The sequence below is a fragment of the Gavialis gangeticus genome, unplaced genomic scaffold (assembly GCF_001723915.1).
Source record: "Gavialis gangeticus isolate Ggan-Ray unplaced genomic scaffold, GavGan_comp1, whole genome shotgun sequence".
Classification (NCBI taxonomy): domain Eukaryota; kingdom Metazoa; phylum Chordata; order Crocodylia; family Gavialidae; genus Gavialis; species Gavialis gangeticus.
This window is the reverse complement of record NW_017729015.1, coordinates 20,899,002-20,915,547: the sequence shown is the minus strand read 5'-3', so window position 1 is coordinate 20,915,547 and position 16,546 is coordinate 20,899,002. Positions and strand designations below refer to the sequence as shown.

At 58.7% G+C, this 16,546-nt stretch overlaps 2 protein-coding genes across 2 annotated transcripts in view; one reads left to right on the top strand and one right to left on the bottom strand.

The window, feature by feature from the left end:
• Positions 1–3,040, top strand: part of ZC3H12A (zinc finger CCCH-type containing 12A) — an 11,344-nt gene extending 8,304 nt beyond the window's left edge. Inside the window, exons 5-6 of the mRNA XM_019512549.1 lie at positions 166–272; positions 355–3,040. Coding sequence (XP_019368094.1) covers positions 166–272; positions 355–1,421 — 1,174 coding nt within the window. The 3' untranslated portion in view covers positions 1,422–3,040. The remainder of the gene's footprint in view (positions 1–165; positions 273–354) is intronic.
• A 6,385-nt stretch (positions 3,041–9,425) lies between these two features.
• Positions 9,426–16,546, bottom strand: part of MEAF6 (MYST/Esa1 associated factor 6) — a 9,134-nt gene continuing 2,013 nt past the window's right edge. The window contains exons 2-8 of the mRNA XM_019512100.1: positions 16,203–16,357; positions 15,632–15,719; positions 14,865–14,910; positions 13,706–13,898; positions 11,472–11,501; positions 10,642–10,675; positions 9,426–10,190 (exon numbers count right to left, since the gene is read on the bottom strand). Of these exons, the coding sequence (XP_019367645.1) occupies positions 10,182–10,190; positions 10,642–10,675; positions 11,472–11,501; positions 13,706–13,898; positions 14,865–14,910; positions 15,632–15,719; positions 16,203–16,357 (555 nt within the window). The 3' untranslated portion in view covers positions 9,426–10,181. The remainder of the gene's footprint in view (positions 10,191–10,641; positions 10,676–11,471; positions 11,502–13,705; positions 13,899–14,864; positions 14,911–15,631; positions 15,720–16,202; positions 16,358–16,546) is intronic.

Here is a 16,546-nt window from a genome sequence, read left to right as displayed (position 1 = left end):
CCCACCCACCCCTCTTCCTCCGCTCCTGTTCTCCTTCCTGGCTCTGACGGCGTGTTGCCCTGGGAGGGGTCGGGGTCTGGTCCAGGGGTGCCTTGTAGCTGGGGTGTGAAGGGGCTCTAGACCCAAGGTGGCTTGTCCTGATTGAAGCTTATTGCCCTTCTCCAGGTTTATGCCCCCAGATGACCCCCTGGGACGGCACGGCCCCAGCCTGGATAACTTCCTGAGGAAGAAGCCTGTGGTCCCAGAGCACAAGAAACAGCAGTGCCCTTACGGTAAGGCCCAGCATGTGCGGGAGGTGGCTACCCCTGGGGTCCTGGGCCGCGTCTTATGCCAGGCTCTGCCCTCTCCTTGCAGGGAAGAAATGCACCTATGGCATCAAGTGCAAGTTCTACCACCCCGAGAGGATTAACCAGCCCCAACGCTCACTTGCGGACGAGCTTCGGGCCAATGCCAAGCTGTCCCCCACCAGAAGTGCCTCTAGCACCACCAGCCCTGCCAAGGAGGAGAAGAAGGGCAAGAGACCTGGGCAGGCAGAGCTGCCATGTCCTGCCTCCATAGACACGGACCCCAGCTGCATGCAGAGAGCCTCGGCCGAGAGGAAAGGAGCAGCCCAGAAGGCCAAGCCAGGTGACAGTCCCCTCCCGGGGAAGGGCTGTGCCCCAGGGCTCAGCCCGCTTCACAGCAGTGGCCATAGATCTGGCGAATGGCCCCAGCACCCTGCCTCATCTCCCCACATGGACTCTCTCTCCTGCATGTCTCAGGAGCCCCTTGACTCGGGCTTCTGCTCCCTGGAGAACCAATTGTCCGGGATGTGGCCTTGCAGATCCACCAGCCACTGCGAGCATTGCCCCCCTGACCAGGTGGCTGTCTGCAGCTGCAGCTGTGGGCAGCCGAGACCCCTGTACCAGCCCTCGCCCAGCCTGGAGCCTGACAGCCTCTACAAGCCTGGCTCTCACAAAGCCGTCTCCTCGGCTTGCTCTGGGGCCAGCTACATGCCTTACAGCGCAGAGATGTCCCATGCCAGGCCTTCCCGTGCCTTCTCGGGCTACGGCATGCCTGTGCACCCAACCAGCGCCGGGCAGTATAGCCTCCCGAGCGAGTACAATGGCCCGCCGGCGCCTCTCCATCCCCGTGAGTACTGGTCTGAGCCGTACCCGCTGCCCCCTCCTTCTGCACGGGCCAGCAGCACGCAAGACCCCCGCCCCTTGCAGAGAGCCCCAGGCCCGGCCTACAGTGACCCCTGCCCGTGGGCTTTGTCAGAGCAGTTCGCCAAGGAGCGAGCCAACGTGCACGTGAAACTCTGCGGCATCTTCCACCCCCACCTCGTGGATGCAGTCATGAACCGGTTCCCGCAGCTGCTGGATCCCCAGAGACTAGCGGCCGAGATCTTAACCTACAAGTCCCAGAACCCAGGCCTGTGAGGGGCTCCCGGCATCCTGCAGGGCTGTTGGGGAGCCTGGAGGGTGTGAGCCGCTGTTTTAAACTCAAGTGAGTGGGGCTGCTGCCTCTGGCAGCGCGTGTCCCCGTCATTGGCATCTCTTGGGGAAAGGCGGCACTAGGGTCACCTGCTTTCTGACCAAGCCTGGGACTTGGCATCACCACTCAGCTTGACTTTGAACGTGCGGGGAATGCTAGCCCCCTGGTCCGTAACTTCAGCTCCCTTTAGTCACGCCAGCTTGCTCATAAGACACTGCCTTCCCATAGCTGGCTCTGACCCCACTTGGTTTCACAAGCTTGTTTTGCCAGCTCCCCTGCCTGTGCCCTACCCATGCCAGGCGCCTGCCCGGCGGGGTTGCTTTCCGGAGCGTAGCAGCAATGCTCGCCCGGTTGCAGGATCTAATCATCCTGCTGCCAGGATACGCGCTTGCCTCGAGTCCCGGCACCGCACCAGAGCTCCCGGGGACCCTGGGCTTGGAATCGCCTGGCCGACCTCTTGCCTCCCCGCCCCAAAAAGCCACATGCTCCATGCAAAAGCTTGCGGAAGGGCAGGCCATGGCAGCTCTTCCAGCCTGGCTGCATAGCAGAGCGGAGGGCCGGGACACGGGTCCCTTCCCTTCCATTGTGCGAGCGCCTGGTAGGAAGGTGTGTGGTCACAAGGGCAGGTAGCAAGTCCTGTGTGTGCTGCTCCGTGACTCCCCCGGCCTCTTGGCAGCATTCGAGGCTTGTCTCTGGTGAGCTTGTCTCCACATTTCTCTCTCATCCTTCCCTCCACATCTTTCCCCTGCCCCGCCAGAGCCCTCTGCTTCCCCGCAGCCCCCTGCAAGCTGCAGCTTAGCCCTTGTGGGCAGTGAAAATCCCCCTGGCCTGTTTGTGGGAGATTTTCTATCTTTTATTTTGACTTGTTCAAGAACACATACTGTAGCAATTGTTTCTGGTCCCAGTGTTGGGCTGTTCTGGGGCACGAAGGGAAGTTCTTTCCCTTGCACCCAGGCCAGAGGCAGTTGATTTGTTGATACACATTGTATCTGTGCGTTGGATTTTTTTAATTACGTCCATCTTGTGGCTTGAATGAAGGCCGTTCCTAGCCGCCAACCTGTGGGAGGGCAGAGCCACGGGGCCTGTCGTGTCTCCTGGCTCGCCCCTCTCAGGTTTGGTGAGGGCTGGCCTCATCCACTCGGCACCATGTGCCGGGGCAGCCACAAGGACACAAACCCTGTATGCCTGGTTGATGATGATGCATTACAGCAGGTGTAATGTTTCATGTTAGTAAGCAAAATGCTTCTTAATTGTATGTAATCTGAAACTTTGCCTATTTGTAAATGACGGGAAAAAATGTTGCGTTTTTAATGATCCATTGTCTAGAAACTCACGGGCTGGGCTTTCACCGAATCCTCGGCTGTTGCGCTCCTGAGAGGCTCTGGGGCAGGGAGCCAGCATGTACTCATCCTGTTGTAATCAGGACTGACCCTTTTTTTGTAGGGACAGGTTTGTATTTTACTAGAACTTGCTGTATTGCATGTCTCTGCAGCCTGTACGTAGAGCGAGGCGGCAGCCCTGCGTAAGAGCTGCCGCTGCATCAATAAAGATCCCTGGTTTCAACAATATGCCAGCCCAGTCCTTGGGTGGGAGGTTAGGGAAGACGGCCTGCCCTCTCTGCTGCGATGGCTAAGGCCTTGGCCTTAATATCCCAGGCCCTGCGTGCAGGGTCCCCCCCCATGCCACCAGCACTGGGTCTCAGCCTCTTCCCTCTGCCTTGGAGCTGGCGTTCTCCTTTCCAGCTCCTGAGCACCTGTGGTCCAGCTCTGCCTGTGAATTTATGCAAATAGAGAGGAGTGCGTCGTCAGGCGAGGGATGGAATAGAGCACCCCTGCTCTGCTCCTGGGCATGGGAGCTTTCAGCAGCAGCAGTGCAGGAGACTGGGTCCCTGCTGCCTGGGTGCAGTTTCACAGATGCATGGAGTGAGGCTGTGTCCCAACTCCCCCAGCTCGGGTGCATGCAGCAGCACCTGCAGGAACCCTTGCTCCCCTCCTCCCTGACTGCTGGCAGGTGCACCAGGGCCGAGGAGCCTATAGCCCTGGGCTGTGCACGTGGCAGTGCCTGTGGTTGGCAGCTTCCAGTGGGGCACCAGGCCCCAGCACCCAGCTGTGAGCTCTGTGCTCACTGCAGCTTGCAGCTGGGCCCCGCTGAAGTAGGCTGGCGGATCTGCTGAGAGCAGCAGCAAATGGAGGTCGCGGAGCTCCCAGCTGGTCCAGACGTGTTTATACTACCCCTGTGCTGCCGCAAGGGGCTGGAGAAGCCATCCCAGGAGGAAGGGATGAGCAAGGCCCCTGCCTGGCTCCAGAGAAGCAAACAGGAGCGCAGAGAGGCTGCAGAACAGGCCTGGCGAGATGCCCCAGCGTCTGGTCTGTCCTCCCAGTGCCCTGGGGCAGAGCAGGGTCCCCTGAGCCCATCCGATCCCTCTCGTTGCTGGAAGGAGGTTGCAGGGTCAAGCTACAGCCCAGTAGTCTTCCCCCATGCTGCACAGGAGTATCCGGCTTGCCCTGGCGCTGCAGGTCTTTACGCTTGGGGGCTCTGGCCTGGGCCTGCTCCCTGCACCTGCTCTGGTGCAGAGGGTCCCTCAGCCCCTGCCCCAGGCTCTCAAGGGCCATCTCCCAGGACCAAGCTCCTGCCTCGTACTGGGGAGGGTGCTGGCTAGAGTCTCCTGCCTGGGAGAGAGGAGGCCACGGGGGTGGGACACTTGGCCCTACAGGCACAGGGTCACGTGCCCCCCCGGGACGCCTGGCTCCTATGCTATCCAGGGCACCTCTCGGGCTGCAGCTGGGGCCCTGCCCCAATGCAGCAGCCTTGGCAGGTGCCTGGTGGGGCGGCAGCACCCGCACAGGGCTGCGCGCTAGAGCCAGGGAGGAAGGAAGCGGAGGCAGCAGAGTAAACAGGACAGCCCGGCAGACAAAGGAGTGCCGGCAGGGCTGGGGCCAGCCTGGGGGAGCCCGCATCCAGGCTGAGACTGCGCGGGGGGGGGCTACAGCCTGGCCAGCGACGGGGGCCTCTAGCTGCGGCTCAGCCCCTGCCCCTTCCAGCTCAGGCATCCCCAGCGCCCCTGCCCTAGGCTCAGCCCTGGAGGGGGGTAGAAATCAAAGCAGGGCTCATCTCAGTGGAGCGAGGGGCGGCCGCTTCCCCCCCATAGCCTGCATCGCACAAGCATCACGGGGAGTACCAAGGCTTGCACCCTGGCCCAGCGCAGCTCCAGGGACAGCCCAGGCACTGATCCCTGGGGGGGAGAGCCCCTGCTGGGTGCCTGCCTGCCTGTGAGGGGGGAACGTGTGGTTAGGGGGGGTCCCAGCTTGCCCAGAACCCCAGTCCAGCAGGTGCTGAGGGTGGCAGGCCAGTCCTGAGCTGCTGGGTGGTGACACAGACCCTGCACGCCCACTGGACAGGCTGGTCCTGCAGGCCGGTGTGTCCCAGAGGCCTGCCACACTGCACATCGCTGAGCCCCATGTGGCCCCGGACAGGACCCGGAGTGGAGCCACGTCAGCACCCTGCAAACATGGCCCAGGAGCCGGGCTGCGGGCACCAGCTGGGGACAGGGCCAGGCCCACGTGGGCCCCGAGCTGGGGGTAGGGTAGGGCAGGCAGCTGTGGACATGGGCATGCGGGTATTGGGGGGGCAGTGTGCAGAGATGTAGGTGTGTGTTTGTGCAGGGGTGTTTCCGGGGGTGGGGAGCAGGCACAATAGTGTGTGTGCACATGCTTGTGTGTGTGTGTTGGGGGAGGTTGTTAGCAGGTATTTGGGGTGGGTGTTTCAGGGTAGGGGGAGTCTGGGAGGGTTGCAGGTGTGTGTATGCATGTGTTGGGGGTTGCTTGGAGAGTGTGGGTGGCAGACACCTGCAAATGGTGATGGGGTGGTATTTGGGGTGCCCCCTCCACCCCCATGCCAGGCTCAGGTGCAAAGCAGTGCCCGTCTCCGCTGGGCACATCCCTGCTGGCCCCTGCCCCGTGCAGGCACCACAGCCAAGGGCAGCACTGGCACATGGCTGCAGCACCGAGGGGCTGGGCTGGGCTGGGCTGGGCTGGGCTAGGGCTCAACCCCCATGCCCCCCAAAATCAGAGAGATCCAGTGACTCAGCCAGGGCCAGATGGGGAGGCGGTGGCAGGGCCTGCAGGGTGGGAGTCAGGATGCCAGCTGCACTGCCCCCCCAAGGGTGGGGGAACCTGGAGAGACCCTGTACTCTGGGGCCAAGCCAGCCGGGCCCCGCGGCTGCCCCCTTGCTTGCTCCAAGGCTGTGTCTGGGTGGGGCTGGTCCTGCCAGCAGCCCCAGCTCAGCTCAGCTCAACTCACGGCCGGTGCCTGGCTGGCATCAGGCTCCAGCGGACTCAAGGTAGGTGCCTGACCTCCCAAAACGAGTCACTGGGGAACGAGCAGGGTGAGCACAACACCCCCGGGGTCAGGTGTGTCCCGGCAGTGGTCTGCCACCAACCAGCTCAGGAGCAGAGGCCCCGGGAGGCTGCGCCAGGCCTGGAGGGATGCTCAGGGAGGAGCCGGTCGCCTTCCTGGAAGCTTCCAACAAACAGCCGGAGAACAAGGAAGCGACTGCAGCGGGGCAGCCCCTGCCTCAGGCCAGACGGAGCTGGGCTAGCAGGGGACTGGCAGCCAGCTGGGGCAAGGCTGCGATGGAGGGCGCGGTGTGGGGCTGGGGTTGGGCACAGGCCTAGCATGTACAAGCGTGCCGGCAATCGCAGCTGCAGCCTGGGGGTGTGGCCGGGTCCAGCCCCTGCGGCAGCTGTAGCTTGGGGGAAGAGTAGTGGGCAGGCGTCCTCCTGCATGCCTGGGTGGCTCCGTGCACCTATGGGACCCACACTCAGCGCTTGCCCCTATTTGCAGCCTGTCTCCCACGGCCTCCCTGACTCCTGAGGGAAACCCTAGCACCCAAAGGGGGAGCAGAGTTGCATGGAAAACCCCGGGCCGTGCAGCTCCGTGCACAGCTGCCCTTTCGGCTGGGAGGCTCCCAGTGCCTTATCTGCCCCGCCCACACATTGGAGCTGGCAGTGCAAGGGGAGCTGCTGGCTGGAGCCCCACTCTCACCAGCTAATTGCAAGGATCCGGGCCTCGGCACTGAGCTCACGCGTGAGCCAGGGCCCCGTGTGCCCGGCGGGGAAGCTCATGGGAGCAGACGGGCACTGGCATGAGTCAGGCTTGCACAACAGCTCCACACCACCACCCGGGACACAGCTCCTCTGGGCCCTCCTGGAGCCCCCGTGCCCTGCCGTTGCACCGAGGTCAAGGCCACAACAGCGCTGCCCCGCTCCCTGCTGCCTGGCTGTGCCTGCACCCTGGGACAGCACTCCCCGCCCCTGGGTTCAGCTCGGCTTTGCATGCAGAAGCAGGCACGTCCTGGCCCTGGTGCCAGCCCCCTCGCTGACCCTTCTCCAGAGGTTATCAGCCGCACACAGAGGAAGGGGCTGCGGGGCAGGCAGCCACTGTGCAGTGGAGCGAAGGGCAGGCGGGATGGGGATTTCCCAGTTAAAGGCTAACAGCCAATGCTAGGGGGCCAGATAAGCCAGGACCTAAGGGGCCTGCTGCACCAAGCTGGCTAGAAACCAGCTGTGGAGTTGTTACTCACTGTCAAGCACTAACTATACAGCTGGATGGCTCTTCTTGTCGCAGGACAGTCTTTTTTAGCCTGTGATCGTTACTCTGCAGCGCGGCAGTCTACATGTATTGTGATCCAGCAGTTACTTGTGTAATGTATGTGATGTGTAGCAGGGACCTCCCCCCCAACGCTGCTTTCCGCACGTCCTCTAACAGCACACAACAAAGGGAGCTGCAGCTCACGAAGCTTGTGCTAGGTCCCGAGGCACACAGTTAAGTTAGTCTATAAGGTGCAACTCTACCCTGCTCTTTACAGGCAGGTAACAGCAGCAGGACACAGGCACCATGGGGAAGGGATGTGACTAGAGCAGGCCCTGGTGCAGGGTTAGCCATTGCAGCAAGCCAAGATGTAGCCAGCCCAGCCCGCAGGCAGCCGCAGAGTCCCACAAGGGCCAAAGGTAGGTGATGCACCCGGGGCGCAGGTGGGGTCGGGCCTGCGAGGCAAGAACGCTCGCCCCTGATCTCGGCACTAGGCTGGACTCAGCCGCCCCTACCCTACCAGCACCAGACTCTCAGGGCACAATGTGGTGGGGGCTGCTGCAGAGACCACAGCCACCGCTCCCTCGGCTGCAGGGTGACTGCTGCCACCCCTGCTCCACAGCCCACCTCAGCCGCATGGGCTGGGCTGGCCGCCCTGCAGAGCGCTGGGCCCCTGCAACCAAGAGTCGGAGGACAAGAGGTCAGGAAGCAGCCCTGGGGCAGAAACCTCCCTGTCCATGCTCAGTGTCACCATCAGTCCGGCGGGTGGGGAGGGAGTCACCCCCAGCCCCCCTCCCCCTGCAGCTCGTCCCTGGAGCCTGGAGACCTGCTGGCCCTGCCCCGGACTATTTGATGTCCTCATGCTGTCGCGGTGTAGACCGCCAGTCTCTACGGGTCGCCTGTTAAAACCGCCCCGAAGGGTTGCAGCCCAGGGGTTGTCATCGTCGGTCGGCGTGCTGCTGCGGCCAAGGACGACCAGCACCAGAAGACATCAACTAAAAACAGTCTGGATAACGGTAGCTCATTGGCATCCAGCGCTCAATGTCTTCCTGGCGGTTTTCTAAAAGGCTAAAAGCTAAAAGCTTAAAAAGCTAAAAGCCTAAAACCATCAGGGGGTCGCCACTGGGTAGGGTGACCAGTGCCTTAAAAACACCAATAAATTACAGGGGACAACAAAAGAGAAAACAGGGTGTGCGCGTGCAGGTCATAGGGTCAAAACGAGTGCTCCCCTGAGGGACACCGAGCAGAGCACCCCGGACAGCGCCCACCAGCTCGCAAACTGAGGGAGCTCGCTAGCAGCTACTGCCCAGGGGTGCTCCGCCCGGAGACACGTGCAAAGGACACCGAGGAAAAACGCCCCAAGGACACCAGGAGCCTTCCCGGCCAGAGCCTCCTGCCTGGACCACCAGGTGACAAGCTTGGCCAGCACCGGGAGGAGGTTGACCAGTAGGTCCCGGGCCTTGGTGGGGCGACGGGAAGCACCTGGGCCACTGCTGCCTCCACCCAGGCAGCCTTGCAGCTGCAGCTCCTTGCACACACATGCTAGGGGCCTGCCCCCTGCTGGTGCCTCTGGGGACCTCCCTGGTCCCTGCCAGCCCCAGCCCAGCCTCACTGCAGGCTTCCCCATGCTTGGGCATCCAGGGTGCAAGGCAGGTGTGCTCTGGGCCCACCTGCACAGGGTCCCTCACCTCACAGCGATGCTGCCTTGCCCAGGGCCTACCTGCAGCACCAGGTATTTACTCCACAGCAGCATCTCTGTGGTCAGCACCAGCCTTTGGCCGCACACAGCTGTGCAGACAGTGCCGGCCAAGTCTCCTCCCTGTGGGGCCAGCCACCGCAAAGCGCCCTGCTGCAGGTCCCAGAAGTGGGCCCACTGCTTTGCTTGGCTAGGAAAGCATCCAGCTCAAGCTAGGCACCACCGCAAGCAATAGCTATTAAAACAGGGGCCCTGCAGCCTCTGGCACACAGCAAGGAGGGGCTCTGGGGCCAGGAACTTCCCTCCGAGGTCACCTTGCCCTGGAGGAGCTGCCCAGCAGGGAAGAGCCAAGCAGGGTTTTGGAAGCGGGGCTCTGAGTGCTGGTACGACAGGGCTGCAGCATCCTGAAGCTAAGGGTGGCAGTACCCTGGAGCCATGTTCACCTGCGCAGGCACCCTTCATGGCAACTCACCCACTCCCTCCCAGGGGAATTCCAGCAAGCAGCCCCGAGGGCAGCGTCGGCACATGTCCGCGGCCCCTGCAAGGGGAGAAAGGAAGCGAGGCCCAGCGAAGACCCCCAAGAGGGAGGAGAGGCCAGGTTCCTGGGGGGCTTGGAATGAACGGAGCACAACACCAAGCTGCTGAACTTCAAAGCAAACCAGGAGACGCAAACGTGGGACTTTTATTGTTTTATATACAAATGACAGAAGGTTGCATTAAAAAGAGACTCCACCCCTTGCCCCCCACACATCACCCAGAGCAAGAGGGCTTTGAGCTCCAGCCTTCCCATCGTTCAGAGCCCGCAGGGCCCTGGGGAAGGGAGGAGAGAGAGGAAAGGGGGAGCCACTTGCTGCTCCACGCCAGGTAAGAACTGTAGTGGAGCGGTCCCCAAAACAAAGAGCATGCCTGCCTGGCTGGGCTTGTAGGAAAGGAAAGAGATGAAGAGCCGGTTTGTCACTTTGGTTAAAACAATCCCGAACAAGAACAAAACACTAACGAGCCGTATTAAAAAAAAAAAATCCATGTAACAGATTTACAACCCGCGCGGACAAACAGGCCCAGCCCCTGGGAATGGGAGCGACGGTGATGTCTCTCGGCAGTGATGACAGATGATGGCGATGGTGGCGGCGGGGTCAGCCGGCTGGAGGGTGCCTTCAGCCGGGTGACAGCGCAAGCCCTCAGGACTCGAAGATCGCCCATGCCGCAGCCCAGTCCTGTGTCCCAGGGGACTCACAATGACACAAAGTACAAAGTACATCGGCCAAGACGGTCTCCCCCGCAGCAGCACGACAGAATTGGCTGCTTCCGGCTGCAGACATGCAGCTGCAGAGCTGGCAGCCCACTCCTGCGCTAGATTGGCATTTTCCTCGGTGGGGACTCACGTGGGGCCCACATCGTGGAAGCTTCAGTGCTGATGAGTCTAGTAGTCCTGCAGAGAGTGGAGAGTACCAGTGTTAAGGCCCTCCATGCACCCAACCTGCTCGCTGGCCTGGGACACTCCCTCAGACGTCTGCTCTCACCCCCACCCCATTCTCTGCAGGCAGAGCACGCTACAGTAGCGGCACATGTCCAAGACCAGGCCCCTTCCTCTGCACCTCCGCCAAGGACCGGTTGCCAGACCCCAGCAGGTCTTCACAGCACCGGGAGGAAGGGCGCAAGTGCAGTTCTTCTCAAGCAAAACGAAGGGGCCTTTACACTGTAGCAATACCGAACCAGCAATGGATGAGCCCACTGCGACAAATCCACAAGGCACCTGCTGCCTTGGCACTAAGCTATCCCCCTGCCATGACAAAGAGAGATTTGAACCACGGCGGAAGCAGAGGGTCACCAGTGTGTACAGATCAACAATACAAATGAAGACAGGGAGGACGGATACTTACGGCTCTTGGCTTTTTGTTTAACTTGAGATCAATCCTGCGATGAGAAAGATAAGAGAAATGCCCATTTCAATACACTACACCACAAGGGGGGCTCCAAGAACCAGCTACCGCATACGGCACAGGCTACAACAAAGACTATTTGGTTAATTCGGTCAGTCTCCGATTCAGCTGAGCTGAATCAGTGTCCCAGTGTTACTGGGCAAGGAGCAGAGACAAACAAGAGTGGATTCTTCTCTCCTTGCCAAAAGGCATATTCCACCCACTCGGTCAGAGAGAGTTAGCAAAGGTTCAGATAAAAACAATCACAGAGAAGTTATGCAGCATACAGATATAGGATTAAAAATGCATGCTCTATGTTAATTTGTTAGAGGTGTAACTATGCCATGAGTAATTATTCAGCCATTGCGGTAACGGCAATTTACTTGGAATACAGAGAAAGAGAGAACTTTGAGACAACAGGGGTTACAAAACTCATGGGTACTGGGGGTTTATTACATTCAACCAGAAGACAATATCCAAATCTACACTAATCTCTTTAGGAAGCAAAGCCAGGAAATCAGGTTTTAACTATGTTTTAAGACAAAGTTTATCTATTTAAAAATAAAAGTAAGAGAGGCAGAAGAGTGAAGTTGATTTAATTTTACTTAAGTTATTAAATAAAAATGTTACCTCCGTCACGTTTTTCTGTTTTTAAAAAAAACTTCCCAGCCTAACCTAATATACATACCTACAATTAAACAGATAAACTACGGGTTAGAAAGGTCTCAAAAGGCACATTGGTGTCTACACACTAACAACACAGCACAAGTACTAATTCAAGTCAAACTTACTCAAAGTCATAATCAAACATGCCAGACGGGCTGAGGGGCAGCATTTGAAAGGAAGAAAGCAATAGAAATTAATATACTAATGAATTAAATAAATTAGTTGATTAGCCACCTTAGTGAGATTACTGAAATAATAAAGCCAGTGTCCAAATGTCATGATATATATAGATATATATTTATTTTTTTAACCAAAATGTGGCATAAAAAGCACTCCAGACTCAGGAGTCCAGAGCCCCCCTCCCCCAGTGGCTTTCTGGGTAAAGAGGCATTAAAGAGTGGAGTAGTGGTTTTGCAGAAGGAATTTGTGTATGTGGAGAAAGGAAGCTATGGGGTACTTGGAGCTGCATGCTAGCCCGCAGAGACAGAGCTCTCTTTGCTTGCAAAAGCAACCAAGTGGGAGCTCAGAAAGCAGAGGCTCTCTTCAGATTATTAGCGCCAAAGCAAAGAAGTTTGTTCAGGCAGAAAGACAGAGGCGGTCATAGGAATATCTGGCCCACTTTGCATTCAACTGCTCTCGACACACACCCCCACGCAGCCCCCTTACAAACTTGGACAGAAAACAAGGTGAACTGCTTGAATCTAGTTACAGAAACCTTGCACACCCACCAGCCGTCTCAAGCATCCACACACACCACAGCGCTCACTCTCTAGTGCTCTTCCTGGAAGCCAACAATTGTCTTGGTTAAAAAGAGGGGCGTCAACAGGACATTTCTCCAGAATTACACCCTAGCGCGGGCACTGTCACAGGACACTTTAATCTCAGGACTTGCACAGCACTGGAAGTGAGGGCCCCCGACAGCAACATCCCCGTGTTTCACCTGGTTCCCAGTGTTCAGATGCCAGCTGGAGACTCACGTTGGGTTTCAGCTGCTTTTGGAGCCAGCAGTCAGCATGGCCTGCAAAGGGGCTGGTCCTTGTGACAAGCCGTGTTCATCACGCCCAAAGACAGCCAGTTGCCAGAGGCCTCCGCTGCTCCCAGCAGAGGCAGCAGAGCTCCTTTGAGGCAACTGGCAAGAAGAGTCCCTGAAACAGGGGCAGCCCCACACCACAGACACCCCATCCCTCCTATCGGCTAGGGGTTTCACCCGAGCACATCTGGGGGTGAGGGGTGGGCCAGAAGGGCTCTCCTGTCAGAACCTTCCTTGTCAGAACCTGGGGCTAGCCCATGGATTTGAGGGGACTGGGACATTTTCCTCTGCTGGAAAGACCTCAGGAGTCAGTAACAGCCGTCATTACAGTTAACTTCACTGAACTTGGTCAGACATTCCCGGCCTGGCTGTGAGAATGCAGTATGGGACAGCTGGTAACTACCCGAAAGAGACCACCTGGCTGCTTTCTCTTTGAGGGACACAAGAAGTACCAGACCAGGGGTTGTGCAGTCCTGGACCCTGTTTCACTGGTTTCAGAGAAAGATGAGCAGAGGAGTAGTTTATTCCTAAGCATCATCACTGGAGGCTGGTCTATGACCTTGGTCTGAGGCTTTATGCAGTCTGTAATGACCCTCTTACTGCCCCTCTAAAGTACCAATCCCCTTTGAACTGCACCAAGCCCTTGGCTCGAAAACTATTTTGTGCAGTGAGCTCCTCAGGGTAAACAGACAAATCTACTTCCTTTGGCTTGGTCTGGGATAAACAATGCAAGGAAGGGTCTGGAATAAAGTTTGGATGAAGGCACTGGGGATTTCCAGGAGCTTCAGAATTCGTGGCCTGCCCAGACATTTTGCTTTATCACTTGGCCCTTATTCCCCAGACGCCAGCCAGCAGCCCTGCCTCACTCAACCCCAGGCAGGCCTCGTGGGAGCCAAAAACATAACCTTCCCCTAGGGCAGAGGCCAGATGTATTCTGCCCTATGGCTGGAGAACTCGGAGAGGCAGAGGAAAGGGGGCGAACTGCTCCCAGGATCACTCAGACTGTCCTAACAGAGCTGGGGTTGAAATCAGGGACGCCTTCCTGTCACTCCCTTGCTCAGTTTACCTGCTTCCAAGGGCCTCTCCCTCTTGGCCCCAGCCCCGAGGAACCCCAACAGGCCTCCTCAGGCCCACCGAAGGCACCTAACAGTTTCTTCCTACTGCCTTGGAAACTGGCAGGAAAGTGATATCAGCCTGTCACCCCGATCAACCAGCAGCCCGTCCCTCCCGCTGCTCTAACACACATGGCTACTTCCATGGGACAAAGCCTGTTCGACAACCAACCCCCACAGCTCGGAGGGCCTGCCAAGGGCTGCTGGCACCACTAACCTGTGTCGGTTTTTGTTCTTCCGTTTTTTGTGGCTGCTGTGGTGACTCCCCGAGGAAGTGGAGGAAGCAGCTTTCTGGGGCTTCACACCCTGCACAGACCCATCCAGATCATCAGCGTCCTCCTGGCTGGGCTCATTCTCCTGATTGTGGAAGTCTGGAGAAGTGTCGCTTTCCGTTCCACTGCCCGGCTCCCCTAAAACACAACAAACCCAGGAGAGCATGGCTGTTAATTCCCAGCTCTTCAGCTCCAAGACAGACCTCAAGTGCCCAAGCCATGTCCCAAGGAACAGGAGCAAACCCCAACAGCACAGGGCACGTGGCAGCCTCAGGAGGCTGTGGAAGTTCTCTAGTGCGCAGCGCATTCCTGGAGCAGGACAAGTTACCCCCTGCAAGAGGCATGATGCAGGCAATCCCAGGCAAACTCCGGAAGCAGGAACAACCCCAGAATGTATTTACTGCATGCCACATCCTATAGCAGGGGCAGCAAAATGCCCTAAGCACCACAGAAAGAAAACTATTAGAATTAGACCAGGCAAGAAGTCAGTGCTATGGCTGGAACGCTGCCCCCCCAACCCCTCTGATCAGCCAGGAATGAACTTGAAGCGAGTGAACGCAGAAAAAAAAAATAAAAATAACTCAACCTTTAGGTCACACAGGCAGGGGAGGACCAGGCAAACACAGGAGGGAAGGTGTGAAGAAGTCCCACAAACCTCACACCGGCTCCAGGGTCTGCACTTCAAGCACGTGGCTCTAGTGGCAACTACTGACCAGGAAGTCGAGCAAAACCTGACCCTGGACTCTTACCTCCCCCAGTCACCAAAGCCACACATTAACACACGTCTCGTGCACAGAAAGCTTTAAGATGGACACAAAACTAACCTTGCTTTTTTGGAAGGGAAACGCGCTGTAATTTCACTGCACACATTACTAATGGCGACAGAATTGGGAGCGGTGGAACTGCTGGGGTATGGGCCCCCCCCCCCATGCAAGGAGGGCTAGAGGCAGGGAATCAACCGCAAGCATCAGAAGCAGCAAGCACCCCCACATGCAAGCACTGCAGGGAGGAGAAGACACGCAGGGAAGTGCCCTCTTTCCAAAGCAAACGGTTGCCTTCTTTCCACATCAGTCACACAGAGACGGGTAACAGGCAGCTACTTACGCTTCTCAATGAGCTGGTCTTGAACTCCGGCCAGTGCGCTGACGGCCTACAAAACCAGAGGGGACACTTATGGAGACAGATTCCCATTTATCACGTTTTACTGAAAATCGTGCAAGGCGCTTTCCAGACGGAAAGAGAGAGATGATCTCTGCCTCCAGGAATTGGCAGCTGAACGGCAATACAGCAGGGCCAGAGAGAGACTGGCACAGGAGGAGAGCGGGAAGGACAGCCTTGCAAGGCACAAATGTTTCCTGCTTGTTCTGCTCTCTCCCCCTTCACTTCTCCTGGGCGCCGTGGCAGGTGCAAGCGTGCAGGGGAGACTGCACCAAAGGAAACTCGGAGATGCTTGTGAGAGGGGGGACAGGGATGGACACCACTGTGCTGCCCTCGCTACAAACAGCAGGAGGGCACTGACTGTGTCAGGACTTGCCAAGCATCAAGCTAGAAGTGCTGTAAGGGCAGGGGGAGGAACAGTCACCCCAGCTCTGCCCTCAGTCAGTCCCGAGTAAAGCTGAGGAAATAGGCTGCTAAGGGAACAACCAAAGGAAACTATGAAGAGCGGTTCAGAGCCACCTGGAAGAAAGGAGAAGAGCGAGATGTGACAGAGGGGACCATGCGCAGCCACGGGTACGTCCTGCCCTGCCCTGCCCCAGGCCTCAGACCGCCTGGCTTCCAGCCCGGGCTGCAGCTGCCTTGTGGCGTTGGCGGGGCAAGCTCAGGGCTGAGGCTGGCGCTGCGCACCACCCTGTCACGCATGCAGTACTCACAGCTGCTGAGGTGACTGAAGACTTGCTGAAGAGCCGCTCGGCTTCCTTGAACTTCCGGTTGCGTCGGTCGTTCTTGCTGTTGGAGTTCCTGAAATACAGAGCGCGCTCTCACTGCGCCGGCCCAGACACCTTGAGGGACGTCCCTGGCATAGCTTCCCCTGCGGCTGGCTGAAGCCACAACCTGGAGCCTCGGGACAAAGCAGGGCTCCCTCCCGGACCTGGCTGCCATCCTAAGGGATGCGCTCGCTGTGTGCAAGGAAGACCATGCCGAGATCCTGGCTGCCAGACGCCCCTTTCACACCTTCCTACCACTATTGGGGTCTGGAGGGGAGCACGGTGCTCGGCGCTTGAGGGGTGACTGCCATTTCAGCTGGTCCACGCACACCGCACCCCAGAGCAGGTGCGGGACCTCTGACGGGCTTGACCTATCCGAGGAACCAGCCCGACTATCCCGATCTTTGAAGAACTGCATTGCAGGATACTGCGAAGAGCCCAGGACTGCCGGGAAGGCGGCACGGGGCGCAGCGCAGCGCAGCGGGACGAGCGCGTGGCACGGGCCCTGCACACTCACTTCTGGTTGGTCAGGTAGCGGTCCCAGCCACGGATGATGTTCCCATACATCTGGGTGTCCTCCAGGTAGCTGCCTTCGAAGGCGTAGATCTGCCGCTCCAGGTTCGCCAGGGTCTCCTGCGGCAGGAAAGAAGCACACGACAAGAGCGGAGCCCGCTAAAGCCGCCACCGGTCACGGGCACGGGGAGACCCAGCGGCAAAGCTGCCACCCTGGGGACGTCCTGGCATGGCAGAGCCCCCAGGGCAGCTTTCCTCCCAGGCGGGCAGCCGGCCTGGGACACGTCCGCCCGCCCCGCTCTGGACTGGGCCAAGCCCAGGCCCCAGGCGCAGGCTCGGGGCACGCCG